This window comes from Saccharomyces eubayanus, chromosome V (genome assembly GCF_001298625.1).
Source record: "Saccharomyces eubayanus strain FM1318 chromosome V, whole genome shotgun sequence".
In the NCBI taxonomy this organism is placed as follows: Eukaryota; Fungi; Ascomycota; class Saccharomycetes; order Saccharomycetales; family Saccharomycetaceae; genus Saccharomyces; species Saccharomyces eubayanus.
Genome location: NC_030980.1, coordinates 47,551 through 69,426, shown reverse-complemented (window position 1 = coordinate 69,426; position 21,876 = coordinate 47,551). Strand labels below are relative to the sequence as shown.

Sequence of the window (21,876 nt, the reverse complement as noted above, 5' to 3'; positions counted from 1 at the left end):
CATTACAATAAGTTCGTGGCATTGTAGATTTAACGGCTTTTTTTGCATCAATGATTTTATATTCAAATGGGTTTTTTTCTTTTTCTGTTTTTGTTATTCAAGGATTTCTAACTCTCAGACCATAATTTCGATTAATTATGTCGGCACATTTGAGAACCAATGGTTAGCTCCCAGCGCCCTCAGCATCTAACCACCCTATTATGGAGGGACGAAGGTGGTCTTCTCAGCGAAAGGAAGAAAAATAATTATAAACATTTTTTTTTTTTCTTTTGTTGGAAGATCGACTGAATATGTTTGGTTTTTTTGGTACTTAATTAAAGTTTACAACCGTACGCACCCAGGTGAAGAAGCACATTTTATTATTACGTTATTACGTTTTCAAGATGGAGTGTACCAGTGTGCACTCCTTCAGGGTTTCTTCATTGGTTTGTCCGCGCACACCCTTATAAACCGTATATATATTTATATATCTGTATACATATACGTTCAAAAAAGTTTACTTTAGTTTCCTTTCTGCTTCTTTCCCTTCCATTGTGTTTTCGTGTTTGTCATCATGCAATGAATGACTGGAACAATAGAGGTGAAAAAGAAAATTTTTTTTTCAAACGGTAACGGGGGCAACGCGTCCCGTTCCTGAACAGTCTGCATTATTGCACGTATAAAAGCTGAGAACAATATACACTCCAACGCACCCCATTTTTTCATCTCTTTCCGTAATTACACATCCGCAACCACAAATGTCTTCTTCTCCTGTTGTTGTTATCGGTACCGGTTTGGCCGGATTGGCCACTGCCAACGAATTGGTTAATAAATATAATATTCCTGTAACTATCCTCGAAAAGGCATCTTCCATTGGTGGTAACTCCATCAAGGCCTCCAGTGGTATCAATGGTGCCTCCACTGAGACCCAACGCCACTTCCACATCGAGGACTCGCCACGTTTGTTCGAGGATGACACCGTCAAGTCTGCTAAGGGTAAAGGTGTCCAAGCATTAATGGGCAAGCTGGCTACCGACTCTCCCTTAGCCATTGAGTGGCTGAAAAATGAATTCGACTTGAAGTTGGATCTATTGTCCCAACTGGGTGGTCATTCCGTGGCAAGAACCCACAGATCATCAGGAAAGTTGCCTCCAGGTTTCGAAATAGTTTCTGCTTTGTCCAACAATCTTAAAAAATTGGCCGAAACTAAGCCTGAATTAGTCAAGATTCATCTAGATAGTAAAGTGGTCGACATCCAAGAAAAGGACAACTCCGTTTCCGCTATAGTTTACGAAAACAAAGATGGTGAAGAGCACTTGATAACCGCTTCCAACGTTGTTTTCTGTTCCGGAGGATTTGGGTTTTCCAAGGAAATGCTTAAGCAATATGCGCCTGATTTGGTGGACCTGCCAACAACAAATGGCCAACAAACTACCGGGGACGGTCAAAGGCTCTTACAGAAACTCGGTGCTGACATGATTGATATGAACCAAATTCAAGTTCACCCCACCGGGTTCATTGATCCAAGTGATCGTAACTCCAGCTGGAAATTTTTAGCTGCGGAAGCCCTCAGAGGTCTCGGTGGTATTCTATTAAACCCTGCCACCGGGAAAAGATTTGTTAACGAATTGAATACAAGAGACGTCGTCACTGAAGCTGTTCAAAAGCAATGTCCTCAGGACGATAATAGGGCCCTTTTGGTCATGGGTGAAAATATGTACAAGGATTTGAAAAATAATCTGGACTTTTACATGTTCAAAAAGCTTGTACAGAAATTGACACTATCCCAGGTGGTTTCTGAATACAAACTTCCAATTACTGCCGCACAACTGTCCCAAGAATTACAAGCATACTCTTCTTTCGCCACTAAGGCTGATCCATTCGGACGTACCGTGATTCTCAATGAATTTGGTACCGACGTGACCCCAGAAACCACGGTTTTCATTGGTGAAGTGACACCAGTGGTCCATTTCACCATGGGTGGTGCTAAGATCGACGTCAAGGCTCAAGTCATTGGTAAAAACGACGAACCGCTACTGAAGGGTCTATACGCCGCTGGTGAAGTTTCTGGTGGTGTCCACGGTGCCAATAGACTAGGTGGTTCAAGTTTGTTGGAATGTGTGGTCTTTGGTAGAATCGCTGCAGAATCCATTGCTAATGACCGTTAAATAATGAATTTATACAAGAACTATCTACTAATCGTTCTAAAAATATATATATGAATATTATTGCTTTTTTTTTCATAATTGAGATCTTGCCGGAAAGAGCTCATCCCCACGGCTAAGAAAAGGAAGTGATATTACATGGAAGCTATGCCATAGAAATCAGCTCATTTTGCAAGAACACACGTATATACGCCTAGCGCTATGAGTCTAATTCCCTGCTTCGTATCATTGATAGACGAACTTGATAAACCTATACTGATTTATGTTCCCAATGAGACCGAAAATGAGTTGAATGATGTTCTGAAGTATAACGTCCTTTCTAATATATCATTGGACTATTTTGAGAGCCCTCTAATTACCTGGACTTCCTTGGATTCCAAACCTTTGTTAAAATCGATCTTCCAATTGGAAGGCGTCTCTGTATTTGGCATGTTAATCAAACAGACAGGGTTGAAGATCGTCATTGGGTTTGAACAGAATGCCTTGAATGGTGGTGATGATGAATTGAAGCAAATTGGCCAAATCTTCGAATCCGTCAGAAAAATTTACGTACGGGTTAAGTGTAATCCATTAGTTACCAATGGCGACGAAATCTCTACCGTGGAAAGTCTGGAAAGGAAATTCGATGAATTATTCATCTCAACTGAAGTTGAGTTATGAACGATGATTATAATTAGCGGACTCTTTGTGGTAATCACGAAGGGCCTGGTTTAAAACTAAGAATGTAGCGGTCTTTGATGGCTCGAAAACTGTAAGTTTAATCGAAAAGAACAATGCGTTATTGCTTCCATCGGCTACCGCGGTAAACTTGGTTTTTTGTATAGCCATCTCTATACTGAAAAGAGAATTGCTCAGCCATCGAATAGTTTTTAAAGTCAGCCTACCTAATTCGGTGCTTACACCTGGAATTCGCAATAACAGGATGGGCAGCAAATTTTCCTGTTTCATATAGATGACAATTGTTTTATTGTGTTATTCGTAAAAAATAAGATACAAACGTATATAAGGCGAGCGTTCTTGTTTCAGCCTTCATTAGATATTTATTATAATAGATGCAGATGCGTGCATGATAAATTACTTCAACGCACAGATCGTTTTAATTGGCTTAGAATAAAGCAAGAAATTAAACATCATAAACTCAGCATCAGGCGTGTATGAGATGATGTGGATTATGGGATGTAAGTAGTTTAAAAGGCAAAGGCGGTTTCCGCGGAGTGAAAACAATTGACGAATCGAAATTGTTCACCATTCGAAAATAGAAGACTGTGATTGACAGAAATAAGGCAATTGTTCATATATACATATATATGTTCATATAGTTACTTATACCATCAAACTAATTTTTTTTATTTTTTCATAAAACTTTTTAATGTCTATAAGGATTCAATTCGTAAGGGTGGGGCATTCTAGTTTGGAATAGCGGTGTAGATACCGTCGCTGGATAAAGCACTGGAGATGGCTGGTCTCAATCTGGTGGAGTACCATGGAACACCGGTAATCATTCTAGTGACTTGGTCGGGTGAAATGCCGGTCAACATGGTAGTGAAATCGCCGTAGTTGAAAACAGCTTCAGCAACTTCAATTGGGTACGTATCAGTAGGGTGGGCGGCTTGAAAAGCGTAATACTGGGCCATATGAGCTCTGATATCAGAAACGTAGACACCCAATTCAACTAAGTTAACTCTTTCGTCGGATGGAGCTAATGTAGTGGTGGCAGGGGCAGCGGCGACGCCGGCAGCGATAGCAGCGACACCAGCAGCGATTGAAGTTAGTTTGACCATTGTATTTGTTTGTTTTTTTGTGATTGCTTTAGTGATGCTATTAGCTTAGTAGGAAAGAAAGAGAATGAAGCATAATCTCAAATGTAGATGATCAAGGCTGCCCTATTTATATGAATTTTTATGGCGAATCATTGCTTCAACAGATTATTGGATGCCCATCTCAAACTCTTACCTCTTACCTCTCACCACATAACTCTCGCATGTTACACTCTTGTCACTATGGTGATAGTCCTATCCATGAACGATGCACCTTAGTAAGTCTCGTATATGAAAGTACGTTTCTGCATATCTTTCATCATATTTCATATGTGCAGAACGCAAGAATGCTTTCTATAGAGAACGCACCTCGAAACAGCCCTTTGATGTGCATGTAGTGCTGCAATGTATGGCCAAAGAATAGAGTAAAAGAGCAATAAAGTCCGGCCCGAAATTGGTTTGGACCCTCGTTCAAAAGCGTTGGCGCTAAACGGGAAATCGGAGCTTGGCTGATTTTTCCCGAATTAGAAACATGTACGATATTAATTAATGTGGGATTCGTATCACCTAGGGGCATCGCATAGAGTAAGAAGCTTGTACGCCAGAAGCCGGAAGTAAACCGTAAGAAGAGGAAAACCCAACAGCTACTGATAACAGCTTGTCTTGAAACGAGTAGCCCTTGGTACAACATCGATCGGGCCGACTTTGTATAGACATGGAAGAATGTGTATCCGACGTGCTAAAGGCTTTAACAAAGGTGGAATGATCAAAGACACAGAAAAAGAAGGGGGTGAGTCTCTGCCAGTAAACGAATTAACATCTGGATATGCTGATGCAGGCTTTCGTTTCTATTTTATGGAATTCGTTGAGTTTTCTTGAATACAGATGTTATCACTCGTAAGCTAAGAAGAATATGTTTTTCGAAGTCATTCAATAAGGCAGACCTAATAATTTAGAGTGTGGTTTCTACTGGCATCTCTTTTATGCATGAAACAAAGCGCAAGTGGTTTAGTGGTAAAATCCAACGTTGCCATCGTTGGGCCCCCGGTTCGATTCCGGGCTTGCGCAGTTGTATTTTTTTATTTTTTGAGCTGTTAAATGGGATAAACTTGATCTACCGACCTCTGTTAGGAGTTCAGTTCTTCAATAGCTTCTTTTCCTTTTTAATTTAGATTTCAGAAAGCGTAAACAACAATTTTAATCATCGTATTCAAATATATATATATTGAACACATTCATGATTAGCATGGAGTGTTAATCATCATCAAAAAAAAGAAGAGTGCTACCTCTATTCAAACAGCCAAGAATATCTTACACAATTAAAAAGTCGACTTCAAGTGGTTGATGCTAAACAAAAAAAACTAGGTCGGATGAACATTTTTCAGCCCTAACCACACTGTGATATTACACAATGGAAATAAAAGTGAAAAAAGTTCTTGTAAGTTGTTTTCTTTTCTTGCATTGCAATTCTTGCTCTCTAAGGATAAAAGTTTAAAGTGTATATATCTCATTAACTTTCAGAATTTTCAGTGTTTGTTGTTTTGTTAAATCAGTCATTTCAAAGATCCGCTTGGGGCGACAACTTAGTCATCATGTTAATGAGATAAACTATAAACTATACTTGCAAGTTGTCGTTATCAACTGTAGAGAAACTGCAATGCGGTAAAGAAAAATAACAAAATACATTAACGGTTCACTTTTAGCTCCATCTGTGTACGGAAACAGTATGGTTGGAGAAAAACATATCAGTACGATCTATTTTTATTTGCCAGGAACTCCTGTTCCTGAGCGCATCTCATAGGCATTTTCATATGCCTATTCCTTTGTGTACTATTATAAGGTTGTTAACCTGAAATTAATAATAGACATGTTGATCGGATGAGAAAGTATTTTAGAATGATACTCTTCTTTAAATACTGATAAAAAAATTTTCAGTTTAAAAAAACCGACAACGCGTGGAAAGTTAGGGCTTGAGCCTATAACTGAAAGAGAAAGGGAACATGCGTGAAATAGATTGAGCTTTGAGTAAAGATAGAGACGAATCAATAAGGGCAGTCACCATCAGAGAGCACGAGATCGAGCTTGTTTATGGAAAAATGTTGGTGCTAGGGTCTCTTAGGTCGGTGCTGTGGTCCAGTTCCACAGCGTCGCTTATTGGGAAGAAGAGCCCTTGTTATACATATGGTATTTTATACCGAGGTTTCTCTCAAAGTGTTAAAACGTGGCAAGAAAATGTGTTGAAAGACGAGTCCAGCTTGAATCTTACTCCACGGTTGTTGAAGATTGTTCCTAATGATACGGATATCGTGACCCTTGAGAAGCAGGATGAATTAATCAAAAGACGTCGTAAACTTTCGAAGGAAGTCACTCAAATGAAGAAACTGAAACCGGTTTCACCTGGTTTAAGATGGTATCGCTCCCCCATCTATCCATACTTGTATAAAGGTCGTCCTGTGAGAGCTCTGACTGTTGTTCGGAAGAAGCACGGTGGTAGGAATAATTCAGGGAAGATTACCGTCCGCCATCAAGGTGGTGGCCATAAAAATAGAACGAGGTTGGTAGATTTCAACAGATGGGAAAGTGGGTCTCAAACAGTTCAACGAATCGAATACGATCCAGGCAGATCCTCTCATATCGCGCTACTGAAACATAGTGCGACTGGCGAATTATCTTATATTATTGCTTGTGATGGTTTACGTCCAGGCGATATTGTCGAATCGTACAGGAAAGGTATTCCTCAAACTTTATTAGATGAAATGGGTGGGAAGGTCGATCCTGCTATCTTGAGTGTCAAAACTACGCAGAGAGGTAACTGTTTACCTATCTCTATGATTCCTATCGGTACTATTGTTCATAACGTCGGTATAACACCCGTTGGACCTGCTAAATTCTGCCGTTCTGCAGGTACATATGCAAGAGTTCTTGCGAAACTGCCTGAGAAAAAGAAAGCCGTTGTTAGGCTACAAAGTGGTGAGCATCGTTATGTCTCTTTGGAAGCCATTGCTACCGTTGGTGTGGTCTCCAACATTGACCACCAGAACAGGTCTCTCGGTAAAGCCGGTAGATCAAGATGGTTAGGAATAAGGCCCACCGTCAGAGGTGTTGCCATGAACAAGTGTGACCATCCTCATGGTGGTGGTCGTGGTAAATCTAAGTCTAACAAATTGTCAATGTCTCCTTGGGGACAATTGGCAAAAGGCTACAAGACTAGAAGAGGTAAGAATCAAAATACAATGAAAGTGAAAGACAGACCAAGAGGAAAAGACAAGAGATTATAAATGGGCTATCGCCAATAAATACAGAACCAAAACCAGTACCTTTCATTGTTATTTCGTTTTCATCTATCTATACTAAATATTCCCTCCGTAGCCTCCTTTTTGAAGAGGATATTGTCAACCTATTAATCGTGTAAATATATATCTAAATGAAATTTTTTTAACATTTATAATAAAAGTGGTTTATTTTTCCTATTGTTTTTTTGCCTATTATTTACGTTTTGTGCCCGGAGAGGTATATTAGTCACGCTTATTAGTTTTACTAAAAAGGAAAAAATGAAATAGAAAAAAATACAACCAAGATTGAAACAAAAAAAAAAACTGTTGTTTTCTTTTGTATTAACTGGCCACTTTTAAGCCGGCAATACTTATGGTTATTTAATGAGAAATATGACTTGTGGTTGTTCAACAAGGTTTCATTTTATTAAACAATTATACAAAATATCCTTTTTTTTCCAGTGATGTTTTTTACATAATCTTTTGAAAAAGGGTCTTGTTTCATCTGAGATATCAGAATATAACATCATCTTCTTGATCGGCAACCAATGTTTCACCTTGAGGCTCTTCATCAGCGTGATTTTCACCAGCTTCCTCTGAGCCTTCCTGTTCTGCCTTCTCTCTTTTCAATTTCATCTCAGCATCTAGTCTTGCAGTCTCATTTTGCTTCTTTTCCTGAACTTTCTTCAATCTATAAAATTCTTCTCTATCTAATTCATCCAATTCACTATTAATGTAAGCAATTGTATTTTCAGTTCTTGGAATGATAACATGTTCGATAGCATTGACTCTTCTGTTCGTCACTTTAATCACCTCATCCAAAATGATGAACGCAGTCTGTAGAGAAGCCAATTCAACTAAGGTTTCAACGGCTCTTGAATAAATTTCCTTGGCTCGTTGGACTTGTTGACCACCTCTACCTAACCCAGTCAATCTGAAATCATTGATTTCAGGGTCAATGTAAGATTCAAATTGGGACAAGTAAACACCACTCACATTTTCCTGGCGTGCTCTCACTTTGAATCTTGCGGTAGAAACACTTTCTTGGACTTGATATCCAATGTTTTCACCTGTTGCGTAGGAAACTTCGGCTAATGAGAACGCAGCAGTTTGCATGACTCTCCCCATCTTTTGTTTGGCATCGTCAATTCTCTTGGTGATGTCTCTGAACCTCTTTGTTAGCGCTTCAGACTTACGTTTTAATAAAGAATAACCTTGGTTAGCACCTTTTAACTTAATCTTCATCAAACCTAACGTCATACGCGTAGGAAAGACTTGCTCTCTATTACCGGACATTTTTTAACTTTCTCGCAACGCCTGTTAGCAACCTAAACCCTGCAACTACTGATGTGCTCTGTTGTTGCTTCATCTAACCTTTATCTGTACTGCCATTGTCTTTTTAACTATCCCCGTTCTTAATCAGTCTTTTCGTTCGGGTAAGAAAAAAAAAACCCAGATCAGTAACAATAGAGTTGTATAACGCACTACGAATATCGGCAAGTGGTCACATAGATTCCAATACTGGCACTGTTGCATAATGATCATAAGAGTTTTGTGTAGATTAAGTACAGGAATATAAATAAACACTTTTCGTTACATAAAAGTTCAGTATTTGGGCTTGGTAACCCAATCGGTGGAGCTCATCTGTGACAGTCTACTTAAGGCACGAGCGAAGGCAAACCTTTCTTCATCGAGGGCAAACATCTGCGATTTCTTGGCAATCTCTTTCGAAAATCCGTGCTTTTCGACCATCTCATCTAGTAGTTCACTGTCGACTGCATYGTTTTCCTTAATTGCTGGGCGTAATTCAAATTCATTTAGCACTTGTTCAGGTTCCACAAACAATGAAGTGAAATCTGCTGCACCTGTGGTTGCTAGTTTCCCACCGCTGTCATAGACTGCATCTAAAAACGTGATAAATCTTCTCACTTCATCGCGGACATAGATAGATAAATAAGGAATATCCGTCACTATAAAAGCTTCAAAATTCTTGGCCAACGTCAAATAATCTCCTGCAGCCAACGGTTCACCACACAGTTGCTTGAAGGTAAACTGTGCTACTCGAGGAGGCGTACATTTAGGAACCTTAAATTCTCTCCCCCAAATGGTCAATGGATAATCGTAAAATGTCTTATGAACTGAATGAGAATCTGTGGAGTCATCGGTATGGGAAGCCTGAGAAAAGTAGTCGTACCATTCCTTGATATGGGTTTCCCGACAATTTTTACACTCTTTTGATGAATATTTTATGCTGCTATCTGCTGGGAAGTAGTAAACGGATGAGATCGGTCTTCGAATCCTACGGTAGTCTGTTGGCGAGTTCAAAAATATGACTTTAGTTCTATGTTTTATCAACTCGATACATGGAATAAACGATTGCCTTTGTACCCCATTAATATACAATTCATCCGGATGTCTATTTGAAGTAGCAAAGAGTACCACACCATAGTCATCCGATAATAAGGCTGTCATTAGTCTCCTCAGTATCATAGCATCTGCCACGTCAGTGACTTGAAATTCATCAAAGCAAAGAACATGCGAACTATTAGCAATCTCCGCAGCCAAAAATGGAACTGTGTCAATCTCTTTGCCTTTTGCATCGCTGAACTCCTTTAAGTTTTGCTCTTTAACAATCTCATGCGACCTTTTATGAACATACTGCATGAACTGATGGAAATGTATTCTCTTTTTCGATAAATGCTTGGGGACTGTAGTGTAGAAAAGGTCCATCAACATCGTCTTACCACAACCGACATCTCCATATAAATATATCCCTCGAGGTATTGAATTACCAATTCTGGATACGTCCACGTCTGCTCCAAGGTTTTTGGATTTGCCACGACCGAAGACAGATTTGAGGCCTTTCAACCACCAACCACCCAATTGGTCCACAGGGTTGGGCGTTTTGACGGCCGGAGGTACATATCGGACTAAAGAATCATACAGTTCCCCCAAGGAGGAGATAATACCACGTTGATATGTATCGTCCTGCAGCTTCCCCATTTTTACTAGCTTGTCATATTCTTGCAAGGGCGTCAGGGACTTCTTCGGATTCGTAGATTGATACCGACAAATGCGGATGCTGCAATGCTGCACTTGTCTGAAGATTCGAACAACATTTGGCTTCAAAGATATCATCATTCTAGTTAGAAGGTCTTACTACTCTACCAGTTTCTCTTTTATTCTTCTTGAACGTCAATCAACCAAAAGAAAAGGTCTTGAGCTCCCCAGCTTAACGTAATCCGGAGATCTCCGTATTACTGTTCCTTAACAAAATATGTTTGTCAAATAAGATGTAAAAACTATACAAAGGATAGAGCAAGAATCCGATGCACAATGTTCGCCGATATCATTGACAGGCAAGAAACACAAACAACGCACGCAAGCATGACGCTGTCTTTATTGTTGATGTGATAACCTGGTATTTACGTAATATGATTATTTCACATTGTTATGCTTTCGGGTAATAATCGTGTGGTGAAATTTTACATAGAGATGTGGACAAAACAGTGACAAGTTAATAATTGAATAAGAGCGGCATTGACGGTGGAGAACGAAGAATCTGTGGCATTAACCGGTACTTTTCTGAGGATGGAAGTAGATAGGATATTGGGTTCCCTGAGCATAACCGATGATTTCGATCAATTGGTTGACGTGACATGCTTTTTCGATGAATTGTGCTCTAAATTAAAGCCGGAAACTATTGTAAAGGACCCTCGGTTCGATTTATTTGAAGGCACGCACTCTTTGGAAGCTGATAACTCCAAGCTGGACTCCAGCCTAATAGAATTAACTGACGAAGAACTAGAATTCGATTTGAATGTCGCGCATGAATCACCATTGTCAAGTGTGACAGCTATAGCGGATAGATTGCTTAGATGTGTTATCTCATGGTTAAACGAGTATCAAACCTTACCCACAACTGTATTGAGTTGTAGATATACGGAATGCTTGTTATCATCACTGATAAAGGGAACAAGTTCGGGTCCATTTTGGAATACAGGGGACGCTCTGTATGATGAAGTACTTGGGAGCTGTGTGCTTGGGGTTTGTTACTTGGCCAAATTTGTACACAGGCTATTAAGCGCTGGCATTGTTTTTGAAGAGGAGGATTTGAATTTCAACAGCATGGGGTTGAACGCTTTCAATAATCTGCCAGATCAAGATGTTGTCATTAAAAGTCTCATAAACAGCCTCCAACTATTGGAGACATACTCGGACGAAAGCTTACACTTGGTTATGTTGAAGCATACATTAAAGATCACACTTTGCTTAGTCCATTTAGAAGACCATTTGACAAACTATTCCACAGAAACAATGCATTTGGATGAGTTAATCGAAAACGCTAATTCCGTCAATAGCATACTTCCCCAATTACAGTTGTCTCCACCAAGTGGTTCATTCTCTACATATATACAGAAACACAGATCTAATCAATTTCCCCCAAGACAAATCACGGAACCGCCCACAGATTACGGCGGTTTCATTATTCTGGCAGAAGATATCAAAACAGTGCTTCTTGTTAACGAAGCTAAGTCTGCGTTAGAAACTTATCAATTTGCTAATATCTTTAATAAGTTGAAACAAAGACATGTTATTGCAAGGATCTTGTTCCCGTTAATTTTCATCAGAGACGACAGAACCATTTTGGGTAAATTTTCCTTCACTGACTTTTACTCTTTACATATTAAAGAATTTTCAGCGCAAACCCCTTCTGAACCTTCATCCGCCCTAGGCGGCGAACTCATTCAAGAAAGTTCCAATATCCTTTTGGAATGGTACCAAAATTCCTCCCAAAACACGTGTAGATATAGACAGGGGTTCAACCGTCAACTAATACTATGGGATTCTCTTCAAGCCCAGTTTGAAAGCGTCAGTTCAAAAATTCATTGTTTCTGGACGTATTTCATGAAATTATCAATCATGATCGAGTTTTCCCTAAAGGGGTTTGACTTGGAAATTTATAAGCCTTTTGAAGCCTATTCTATGTTTTGGTATGTCTACTACTTAAGTAGCCATTTGGTGGACTTACTAAATGAGTGTCAGAAAGAAATCGAGTCAAATATTAGTGCGATCCACTCTATGAACAAAAAAATAAAGAAATTAAAAGCAGGGGAGAAGAAGGACCAATTAAGATTCAAGTATAGGTTCGCTATGGATAATGAAATGGACCAATTACAGACCACTAAACAATTCCTGAATTATCTTTTGAAAGAAGCTAATATCACCAAGTCATTATGCTTGATAGAGGTCTTCCAATTTGGGATTTTAAAGTCATTTCATGTAATCGACAATAAAAACGACACCCCCTTGAAGTTTTCTGACGAAAGGTTAATCCATGAGTTGAGATTCAAACCGTTTAATTCGATAGGTGTTCCAGAGTTGCCAGAACATGAAGCCTTTCAGAAGTCTTTGAAAGATTTTACTATCGATCGAGAGGAACCTTCATTTGATACGAGATTGAAGGCCCTTTCATCCTTTATAGAAGAAGAGGTGCAAAATGTCAACAAGTCTATTGATGAGATAATCTCATGCATCAAGGCGGGAGATAACAACGGTGTGTTAGTGACGGGGACAAGATTGGTTCAAGAGTTATCCGTTGAGTACTATTCCAAATTAAAGCTTACTTCTAAGGCTATCGCAATCAACTCGAAAGTTATTATGAGTACCTTGAAAAAGGACACTGATCACAAGGATTACAAGGTGGAATTAGTACATGCAACTAAAGGTTGGAATTACTACCCTATACAAACTTTAAGGGTAAAGGAAAACCGCCGCAAATGATCCTAAGTAGAAACCAAAAAAAAGCAACTTCACACGTAACTATTTAGCACTATATACACACCATTTACATAGCATAAAAGATCCACGGCCATCTGCAAGCGAAATAAATACACAGTTACTTACATAGAATAGCAAAAAGCTAGTTTCTTAATTAACATCCGTACATATTAAAGATGAATGGGTGCATATTTTTTTTCAAAACAAATGAAGCGAATTTGAAAGAAATGATTTCAATAATTTGACAACAAGAGCGAATGATGCCAGTTTTCCTTTCCCGCTTTTTGCTGCGACAAAATACCTAAGTTTTGTTGAGGATTGATGCCTGGGCCAGTCGCGAGCCCAAAACAGATTCTGTTGGACGGACAACCAGGCTCGCCTCGTTCGTCCGTTCTGCCTAGACCAACTGGAATCTAAGACGACCCCGGCCTCGCCCTTCTAGCTCCAGAAGGACTCCCTTCCTGGGCGCGACGGTAGGACGCCGGGCGAAATTTCGAATCTCATTCACTCTGGTTGGAAGAGCCATCTCCTCTACTACTGAAAAAAATATTCAAAGACTATAGGATTTAGTAAATTTCAAGGCTACTTTGCATATTGTTTAGTTACGGTTAATTCTTAGAATAAACTTTCTTTTGGGGTCTAGAAAGTTGACAACAAGAACAAAGGATATACAAAAATGCCTCCAAAGTTTGATCCTAATGAAGTTAAATACTTATACCTAAGAGCCGTTGGTGGTGAAGTTGGTGCTTCCGCTGCTTTGGCTCCAAAGATCGGTCCTTTAGGTCTATCTCCAAAGAAGGTCGGTGAAGACATCGCCAAGGCCACCAAGGAATTCAAAGGTATCAAGGTTACCGTCCAATTGAAAATTCAAAACAGACAAGCTGCCGCCTCTGTTGTCCCATCTGCTTCCTCTTTGGTCATCACCGCCTTGAAGGAACCACCAAGAGACAGAAAGAAGGACAAGAACGTCAAGCACAGTGGTAACATCCAATTGGATGACATCATTGAAATTGCTAGACAAATGAAAGACAAATCTTTCGGTAGAACTTTGGCTTCTGTTACTAAGGAAATCTTAGGTACTGCTCAATCCGTCGGCTGTCGTGTTGACTTCAAGAATCCTCACGATATCATTGAAGGCATCAATGCTGGTGAAATCGAAATTCCAGAAAATTAGAGAAAAAAAGAATAAGGGAAAATATAAAAAAATCTTTAGTATTTTTTTTTATTTTTTTTGTATTTTAATATATTAATTCCACAAAATTCCAATACGTTTATTTTCTGTATTTTTTTGTTTCCAATTCTAGGGTTATACTTTTTCTATCTGTTTTGTCTCCTCTTTTCCTCTCTGGAAAACCAATAACGAAGGGGAATATGTGACACATTATATTTATAATGTAATTCCGAAAATTATATCTGCATGTGATTATATCCTGTTTTTTTGTTTTTGTTTTTGTTTTTGTTTTTGTTTTTTATTTTTTTGTTTGCCAGTTACCACTACTAACTTGTGAAGCTGTAGCTTCTTTGATTTGTTTGCTCATATCAAGAAGAACTCTCTTGAACGTTTGCATCACTCTGGGACCAAGTTTTGATGGTGACTTTTTAAGTTTCCATCAATACCTTTCACTGTACTTAGTTCCAATTTATATTGCAAACAAGATCAATTTTAGGCGACTACTCACTAAGATATACCTTTTTCTACCGTGGTTATATTAGTCCATTTCAGAGCCTTACATTTTCTTCTTACACCTATCTTCTTAAGACAAGTAATTAATTTGTCACGTAAATACTTGTTATCTTCATATCTCATCAGAAGATGAGCTGAGTAGATTTCTGGCCGACATATTAGAATGATACAGTTCATGGTTCTATAGCAAATCTTGGGAAAGTTAAAATGTCGCATATTAAACTTTCCTCAACTTTAATACGGCCGCCGCAAATGCGTAAAAAAAATAATAAATATCTCCTAATTAATGTTTTCACTCCCGAAAGCCAAGAGTGAAACAACGACGATTATTGTTACAAATTTGTCCTCAAACGGGCAATAGGACGGTTTACTAGCTGTCCCTTTGCACTAAAAGAGTGTAATATACTTTATCCATTCCATAATGAATGTGACAAAATGTATCAAATACTTTACCCGGACTATCACGTGCAGAATAACACGAAAAATTTTATTGCGATGACCAGAGTTACTCTAACAGCCATTTAAACATTATCTTGAACCTTCAATTCGTTTTTGACCGATCGATTTGAGTTGACCATCTATCAAAACAGAGGCAAAGATTTCCAAGAACATCTCTTTTGCTCCTTGAAAAATGACCGGGAAAGTCAATAGAGACCTATTCTTCAAATTAGCTTCTGATCTTCAAGAAGAACGCCTACATGCAGCTGTCGCTTTGATCAAGGACTTATCTGCTTTAGAATTACCCAATGATTCAGAAGAATGGTCATATGTATTAAATCGTTTGATCAAGGGTTTGGCATCTGATAGAAATAGTGCAAGATTAGGATTTTCGCTATGTTTAACAGAAGTAATTAATCTAGCTATGAATATGCCATCCGGTCAGCGTCCGAAGGGTTTGGAATCAATGAATGAATTTTTGGACACACTGTCATTTATTCTAGATATAAATGTCAATGACGGCGGTAAGAAGCCTATCAAGGGTAAAGACGAACGTGGGATTTTATTTGGGAAGCTATTTGGTTTGAAATCACTATTGAATGAACCTTTGTTTTCAGAAATCTTTGTGGAAGACTTAAAAAAGGGTAATACTGAATTCATTATACGCTTTATGGAACAGTTGATCGATTTAGCTTTGAGAAAAAACTGGATTAAAGAACCATGCCTTTATAGTCTTTTCCAGACAATAAAAATGCTACTACCAACTATGAATGGAAGCACTGCCACCGAAATTCTTTTAACGTATGATAAATATGATCTAACATTAACAAATGAAGGACTGTCAACCTACTTGTTATTGAAGTATGAAAGTGATAAAGACCTAGTTTCTTCGGCACTAGATTTGAAGAACTTGGGCTGGAAAAACAACGATCCTTTAGCAAAAGGAAATCTACCTCTATTAACGAAAGTCCTAAGGGATTCTGGTGTCGCTCCAGATACCAATGGAAAGGCACAAGAAAATACCAAAAAGCAAAAAAATACAAATTGGAACCCAAGACTTCATTTTGTTTGGAACATTTTGTTGCCTTTATTCGGTAGTGGGAAACTAGAGAACGCAGAGCACATCTCGAAGAAAAGAAAGAAAGTCAGCAACAAAAAAGTCCAAAGTTCGATTCAATTTCCAGAGTTTTGGCAAATGGCTGTGGATGAATCATTTTTCAATGAAAAAGCATCAAGTGAAAGAAAATATCTAGGTTTCTTAATCATAGGTGCAACTTTCAAGACTGTGCCTGGCTCTTGCATTGGCTCTTGCTTTAGCCGAAATGTTATGAGAACTTTAATCAACCAATCTATAGACTCACAAAGAATTTTGAATAAGATTGCTCAGATAACTCTCGACTCTATAATCAAGGCCTGTGAAGAAGATCCCATTAATAAGTTAGTCCCTTGTTTAAACTCGATGTTATTTGGACCCCATGGTTCTATAAACTTTGATAAGCTAACGAAATCTAACATCACCTCCAAACTTATCGCGATTAAGGAATTACCTGCAACTGTTCTTACTCAATTATTCGATTTATTTGTACTACAATTGCAGGAGAAGAAAGGCGATATACCCCATACACATTTCGTCCTTGATTCCTTACTTCATATAATCCGTGCTCACAAAGCAGAGATTAATGATGTCGAAATTATCAAGCCCGTGTTGTCGCCAATTGTCTCTATGGCATTTTTCAAGCAAGCAACTGATGACCAGGAGTTAGAGCAATTACATGAACTAGCAAAAGAAAGGCTATACTCCATTTTAGGTGAGCTGACTATTAATAAAGAAATGCGTTCCGAAGATCCTGAGATAAACTCGTGGCAATTTTTGACATTGAGGTTAATTTTGGACATGGAAAAATCCCATAAAGATGATTTAATTAACCCATTAGATGAAAGACTGGAAAAGACTAAAAACGAAGCTATATCATCCTTGATCGAACTATCCAAGTCAAACACTAGCCAATCCTGGGGCTTAAGCACTTTGCTATCTATGTGTTTAATACAGTTATATGCGGGCGAAACAGACTCTATTTCCGTGATTGAAGAGCTGTGCGAATTTGCTAAAGACGAAAATAGTTCAATGGTTGGTATCACTGAAATACTGTTATCACTACTAGCTCAAAAGAAGGCATTACTCAAGAAGTTGAGTTTAATAATATGGCAACAGTTTATCGGGGATGTTGGATTGAAAGAATTGCAAATATTATTGGATGTTTTGAAAGCCAGAGAGAACAAACAAGGGTTTGCCCAGTTATTCGAAGGCGAAGGAGAGTTTGAAGAAGTTGATGAAGAAGAAAGTGCTATTGAAGACGACTCGAAAAGTGAAAGCGAAAGCGAAAGTGAAGGCGAAAGCGAAAGCAATGATGATGAAGAAAGGGATGAAGAAGATGAAGCCAACGAAGACGTCGTGAATATCGATAAGGAAGCTACAAGTGCACTAATCAAAGCGCTAAACTTACCTGATAATATAGTCAACGATAAAGGGGAAGTCGACATGGACCAGCTCGATGGAATTTCTGATGATGGCGACGATGGCGACGATGACGAAGACGAAGAATCAATGGATGATGAAAAGATGATGGAGTTAGATGATCAGTTATCTGAAATCTTCAAACGTCGTAAAGAAGCATTATCGAGTATATCTACCGGAAACCAGAGAAAAGTGGAAGTAAAAGAATCAAGGGAAAACGTTATATCTTTCAAGCATAGAATTGTGGATATGTTAACCGTTTACGTTAAACACTGCGAAAAATTGGCCATTGCTAATAAAGGTGAACTTTCTAGTGAAATAGGAGGTCCATTGAGCAATCTGATTTACTTTATCATCCCCATGATCAAATGTATCAAAGAGACTCTTGATAGGCCACTTGCGGACAAAATTTCTAAATTATTAAAAGGAAAAATCTTCAAGATAAAAACGAGTGCATTTAAAAATCTGGACAAAACTATTGGGCTTCTAGATTTATTAAAATCAACACACAAAGAGATATTAACTTCCAAGCCAGGCCAACATGCTAATGTGTTCTTTTCCGCATGTTCGACAAGTTCATTATTTTTGAGCAAATTATATGTCGATATTGACGGCGAAGATAAATTTGATGATTTGATCGACTTGTATGCTAGCACTACTAAAGAGTGGACGCAAAAGGGAAAATTCGGCGTCAATGTTCTCATTGATTTCGTTAATTGGTTATCGTCGAAAAAGGAAGGTGTTGAAAAAAAATGATCGAAATGCATCTTTTTCTTCTTTTCTCACCCCAAAAAAAAAGTTGTATTATGTAATTTGATCTTTAGTTAACAATATATATACATATATATTTTTGAAAGAATAATAACAAAATACTCATCCCTTAACTAATCATGTCCATGCTTACTTTTGGCGGACCCCCTACAACTGGTAAACTATGCGAGCACTTCCAAACTTGTAAAATATTCTCTTCTTCAGTACTTGCCACCAACCAGGGTATTTGTGCGTTCAAATCAAAATCATTCACGGCACTTTTATGACCTGCGTGGACCATGATTAATTCAGGAACACCGTCCTCTGCATCGTCAGGAGTTTGCTCTGCACCAATTTGTTTCAGATCCCACATGATCAACCTATTATCGGAACCACTAGAAACGACCACGCCATCCACATGGGGTGAAAATTCTAAATTAGTCACCGCGTCTTCATGGCCTGACATATGGTGCAATGGTTCTTTCATATTTCTTAAGTCATATAAATAAACATGTGAGTCTGTACCTGCAGCCGCCAAAAGATTTGAAGAGTGATGACTAAACGCTAATGCATTAAAAGGTTGTGAACACTTCGTAGTACCAGTAGTGGTATTTTCTACCCTCAGGTCATTGATTTTCAAAAGAAAATCTTCTGAAACAGTACCGAATAAATCTTTATTGAAATTATGCCATTTACTGTCATTAACAATATCAGAATGCAAATCACTCCAAGTTCGTATTGGTCTTGTTGAATCACTGCTACCATTCACATCCCATAGGGCGACGGTATGATCGTCTGAACCGGATAACAATTGACCCTTGACTAWAGGGCTAAACGACAAAGCATACCCGTTATCTTTGTGAAATTTCAGTGTAGATTGAAGGCCCTCTGAGCGAGAATATATGAAAACTGTACCCTGTCCGTTTATGGTAGCCACAGTGTCAGGGTTCTGGGGCATATATCGGGCTCTGGTGATTTCTTCTTCGTGCTTGTACTTAGTGATGATTTTGATGTTCGATCTGGGAGCGGGAACAGAGGCCTCATCGTCCTCTTCGGCTTCTTCTTGTGGATCTTCATTGTTCAAGATTTCCTCAGGAAGGTTGATTTCTGCAAATTTTAGATAATTCTCCTCTTCACCGGACGTATGCGTACCAATAATTAATTCCTGTTTGATAAAGCCCATTTCTGGTTCTTGCACAGGTGTAGGGAGCCATTGGACGGTTAAAGATGGCCACGTTAAACGCGTTTCGCTAACAAAATCATACATTAATGGCACATTGGATTTCCATAAATCGTACTCCTCATCCACGGAAAGTGGCTTTTCTTGAGTTTCCATTGCTGAACAGGGATACAGTGTTATTGCTGAGAACTAGCTTGAGCACAATTGATGAATATAATATGATAACTACGCCATACTCTAACCTTCATTTCCTCTGTATTATTTTTTCGAGCTTTGCCAAGTTGAAAAATCCAAGCTCACATCCGTACATCCGTACATCACACTAAATAACGATATCGAAGGTATTACATGAGGTAGGTGCAAAGAGTTTACTATTCCAAAGGGGAATAATAACCCTTCCATACCAAAGAATATGAGCAAAAGTGAACCAAGTTAGGACACAGAAAAGAAATTTGTCAGACGGCTTTCTTCTCGTACGTCTCTTGCGTCTGCACACACATGGAAAGTGCAGTGTGACGGGAGAAGAGAAGTGAAATAAAGAAACAATAGAAAGAAAAATACAAAGAGACGTGGTAAAACCTACAATTGTTGGGCCTCAAAAGATTTGGCGATTTGAATATGCAGATTTCCTTCACATGAATTTCCTCTTCACACGTCACCTAGGCAACTAGCCACCCATTTAGTGTCGTGCACATCGAATCATTTAGTCATCGCAACTAGGCAACTGCCCCAGCAAGTTTTGCCCCACTTAACCCGAACGTTTAAATGATGTAAATTTAAACATGAGAAAATGATAAGGAAATAAGCTTTTTCCAGGGGCTCTTCCCCCTTTTTTTTTTTTAATTTGTTGATCAGCTTGAGAGCATTTTTTTGGTACCAGTTTAACCGCCGAAGCTTTATAAACGAGCAGCGGATATTCAACGGTATTTACCCTTTACTATATACCAGCATGTCAGTGGTTGCGATGCTAATTGTGCAATATTCTTTCTTTATAGCCAGTGTTATAAGAGCATAGCAATCGTAACAAGAAGGTAAGCCCGCGCAACAACGGTCAAGAACATAATGGAGACTTAGAATTCTGCATATGTAAGCGTACATGTTCATTCGATACAGGCGCTCCAAAGTTAACGTCTGTTGTAAATGCAGAAAACTGCAAAGCGCGACTTACATTTCTATCTCCAGGATGTCAATGTGTCATGTCTGCTTACCTCAATTTCCTTTAGCGCATGCGGCCATGAAAAAGTGAAAAAAAAAAGTGAAAAAAAAAAATAATGTCAGCGGCTGTTCGTAGTCATCCCTGATTCCCCAACGTATACTGAAAAAATTGAGGCCAGTCAGTTGAGTACGTGATTGAATATCATAGAATGTAAAGGAAAAAGAAAGAAAAAGAAGGTGGGGTCATCATAATTGACATAGAGGATTTTTCTCTCTTTCTTTTACTGTTGAACGTCGTGGGGTAAAATAAGGGTGAATCCTTTCTATAGGTCTGTACATATATAAAGAGGCAAGTCAGCAATATCCTCCGATGTGTGAGCCAGATAATTTTTTTGCTCTGCATGGGGTTAAGAGTACCAGTAAAGTATATCATCCTATTATGGAATATCAAAGGCGAAAAAGAAAAACTAACAGTTGATTAAATAGAAAAGTTAAATGGCAAATGGCGGGATCCAGAAAAATGACGGTACAACAGGTTCTAAAACAGTACAGTTTTGGACTTATTCAAGGGAAATTGACATCATCATGAAAAAGATATCGTTTCTGGAAAGGAACATAACCAGACAACTGGACACTCTCCCACATTTCCCAAAGACTTTGCCGCCAAATCACGAAACACACATAAACAGAACGAGGAGGGCGAAGGGGAGTTGGAGTACTCAGCTGAAAAACTTATTAGGGATTTACTCCAGGGACGAAATCTCCACTTTGGACAATTTAGCTGCAACGCTTCATGACCAAGTTTTGAAACTGCAAACTAAACTGTTCCCAGTTGCCATACTAAAACAGGTCCATCTTAATAAGGACAACGTAGAAAACCAAAAAATCCTAAAAGAGATTACATACGAGTACCTTTCCAAGAAAAACTGCCCACGGGAGAGTAAATTTGGCGCGTTCATCGTCAAAAGGATTTTTTTCGGTGATCTATCTCTTGGGGTTTCCATATTGGTCAACCGAACAGCTTTTGAGACAGTTCAATCGTCCACTGTAGTGGTGAGAAGTTCTTTTATTGAAAATGATTTCCTTTACGAAGACTATTTGATATGGGGTTGTAGAATGAAAAGACGAAAGAAATTCAAAAGGAAAATCTTATTTATTTCTACTACAATAAATTTCAATTATCAAACTAAAGTTTAAAAC

General features: G+C 38.6%; 11 protein-coding genes and 1 non-coding gene across 12 annotated transcripts; 8 read left to right on the top strand and 4 right to left on the bottom strand.

Moving 5' to 3' along the window:
- Positions 1–737: 737 nt before the first annotated feature.
- On the top strand, positions 738–2,147 carry FRD1 (fumarate reductase; the record flags this gene model as incomplete). The annotated part of the gene is made up of 1 exon (XM_018364548.1): positions 738–2,147. The coding sequence occupies one exon, from the start codon at positions 738–740 to the stop codon at positions 2,145–2,147; it is 1,410 nt and encodes a 469-aa protein (XP_018222620.1).
- Positions 2,148–2,345: 198 nt separating this feature from the next.
- Positions 2,346–2,804, top strand: TCA17 (Tca17p; the record flags this gene model as incomplete). Its single annotated transcript, XM_018364547.1, has 1 exon — positions 2,346–2,804. One exon carries the CDS (start codon positions 2,346–2,348, stop codon positions 2,802–2,804), a length of 459 nt encoding a protein of 152 aa, XP_018222619.1.
- A 746-nt stretch (positions 2,805–3,550) lies between these two features.
- Positions 3,551–3,925, bottom strand: PAU2 (seripauperin PAU2; the record flags this gene model as incomplete). The annotated part of the gene is made up of 1 exon (XM_018364546.1): positions 3,551–3,925. One exon carries the CDS (start codon positions 3,923–3,925, stop codon positions 3,551–3,553), a length of 375 nt encoding a protein of 124 aa, XP_018222618.1.
- A 973-nt stretch (positions 3,926–4,898) lies between these two features.
- Positions 4,899–4,969, top strand: DI49_1344. Its single transcript has one exon. It is a non-coding gene; the product is annotated as a tRNA-Gly (tRNA).
- A 1,028-nt stretch (positions 4,970–5,997) lies between these two features.
- On the top strand, positions 5,998–7,179 carry RML2 (mitochondrial 54S ribosomal protein uL2m; the record flags this gene model as incomplete). The annotated part of the gene is made up of 1 exon (XM_018364545.1): positions 5,998–7,179. The coding sequence occupies one exon, from the start codon at positions 5,998–6,000 to the stop codon at positions 7,177–7,179; it is 1,182 nt and encodes a 393-aa protein (XP_018222617.1).
- Positions 7,180–7,686: 507 nt separating this feature from the next.
- On the bottom strand, positions 7,687–8,469 carry VMA8 (H(+)-transporting V1 sector ATPase subunit D; the record flags this gene model as incomplete). The annotated part of the gene is made up of 1 exon (XM_018364544.1): positions 7,687–8,469. The coding sequence occupies one exon, from the start codon at positions 8,467–8,469 to the stop codon at positions 7,687–7,689; it is 783 nt and encodes a 260-aa protein (XP_018222616.1).
- A 309-nt stretch (positions 8,470–8,778) lies between these two features.
- AFG1 (Afg1p) lies at positions 8,779–10,314 on the bottom strand (the record flags this gene model as incomplete). The annotated part of the gene is made up of 1 exon (XM_018364543.1): positions 8,779–10,314. One exon carries the CDS (start codon positions 10,312–10,314, stop codon positions 8,779–8,781), a length of 1,536 nt encoding a protein of 511 aa, XP_018222615.1.
- A 450-nt stretch (positions 10,315–10,764) lies between these two features.
- Positions 10,765–12,957, top strand: MAK10 (Mak10p; the record flags this gene model as incomplete). The annotated part of the gene is made up of 1 exon (XM_018364542.1): positions 10,765–12,957. One exon carries the CDS (start codon positions 10,765–10,767, stop codon positions 12,955–12,957), a length of 2,193 nt encoding a protein of 730 aa, XP_018222614.1.
- Positions 12,958–13,630: 673 nt separating this feature from the next.
- RPL12A (60S ribosomal protein uL11) lies at positions 13,631–14,128 on the top strand (the record flags this gene model as incomplete). Its single annotated transcript, XM_018364541.1, has 1 exon — positions 13,631–14,128. One exon carries the CDS (start codon positions 13,631–13,633, stop codon positions 14,126–14,128), a length of 498 nt encoding a protein of 165 aa, XP_018222613.1.
- A 1,141-nt stretch (positions 14,129–15,269) lies between these two features.
- On the top strand, positions 15,270–18,347 carry POL5 (DNA-directed DNA polymerase; the record flags this gene model as incomplete). The annotated part of the gene is made up of 1 exon (XM_018364540.1): positions 15,270–18,347. One exon carries the CDS (start codon positions 15,270–15,272, stop codon positions 18,345–18,347), a length of 3,078 nt encoding a protein of 1,025 aa, XP_018222612.1.
- Positions 18,348–18,471: 124 nt separating this feature from the next.
- Positions 18,472–19,677, bottom strand: HAT2 (Hat2p; the record flags this gene model as incomplete). The annotated part of the gene is made up of 1 exon (XM_018364539.1): positions 18,472–19,677. One exon carries the CDS (start codon positions 19,675–19,677, stop codon positions 18,472–18,474), a length of 1,206 nt encoding a protein of 401 aa, XP_018222611.1.
- Positions 19,678–21,171: 1,494 nt separating this feature from the next.
- Positions 21,172–21,873, top strand: SDD1 (Sdd1p; the record flags this gene model as incomplete). The annotated part of the gene is made up of 1 exon (XM_018364538.1): positions 21,172–21,873. The coding sequence occupies one exon, from the start codon at positions 21,172–21,174 to the stop codon at positions 21,871–21,873; it is 702 nt and encodes a 233-aa protein (XP_018222610.1).
- Between the last annotated feature and the right edge of the window lie 3 nt (positions 21,874–21,876).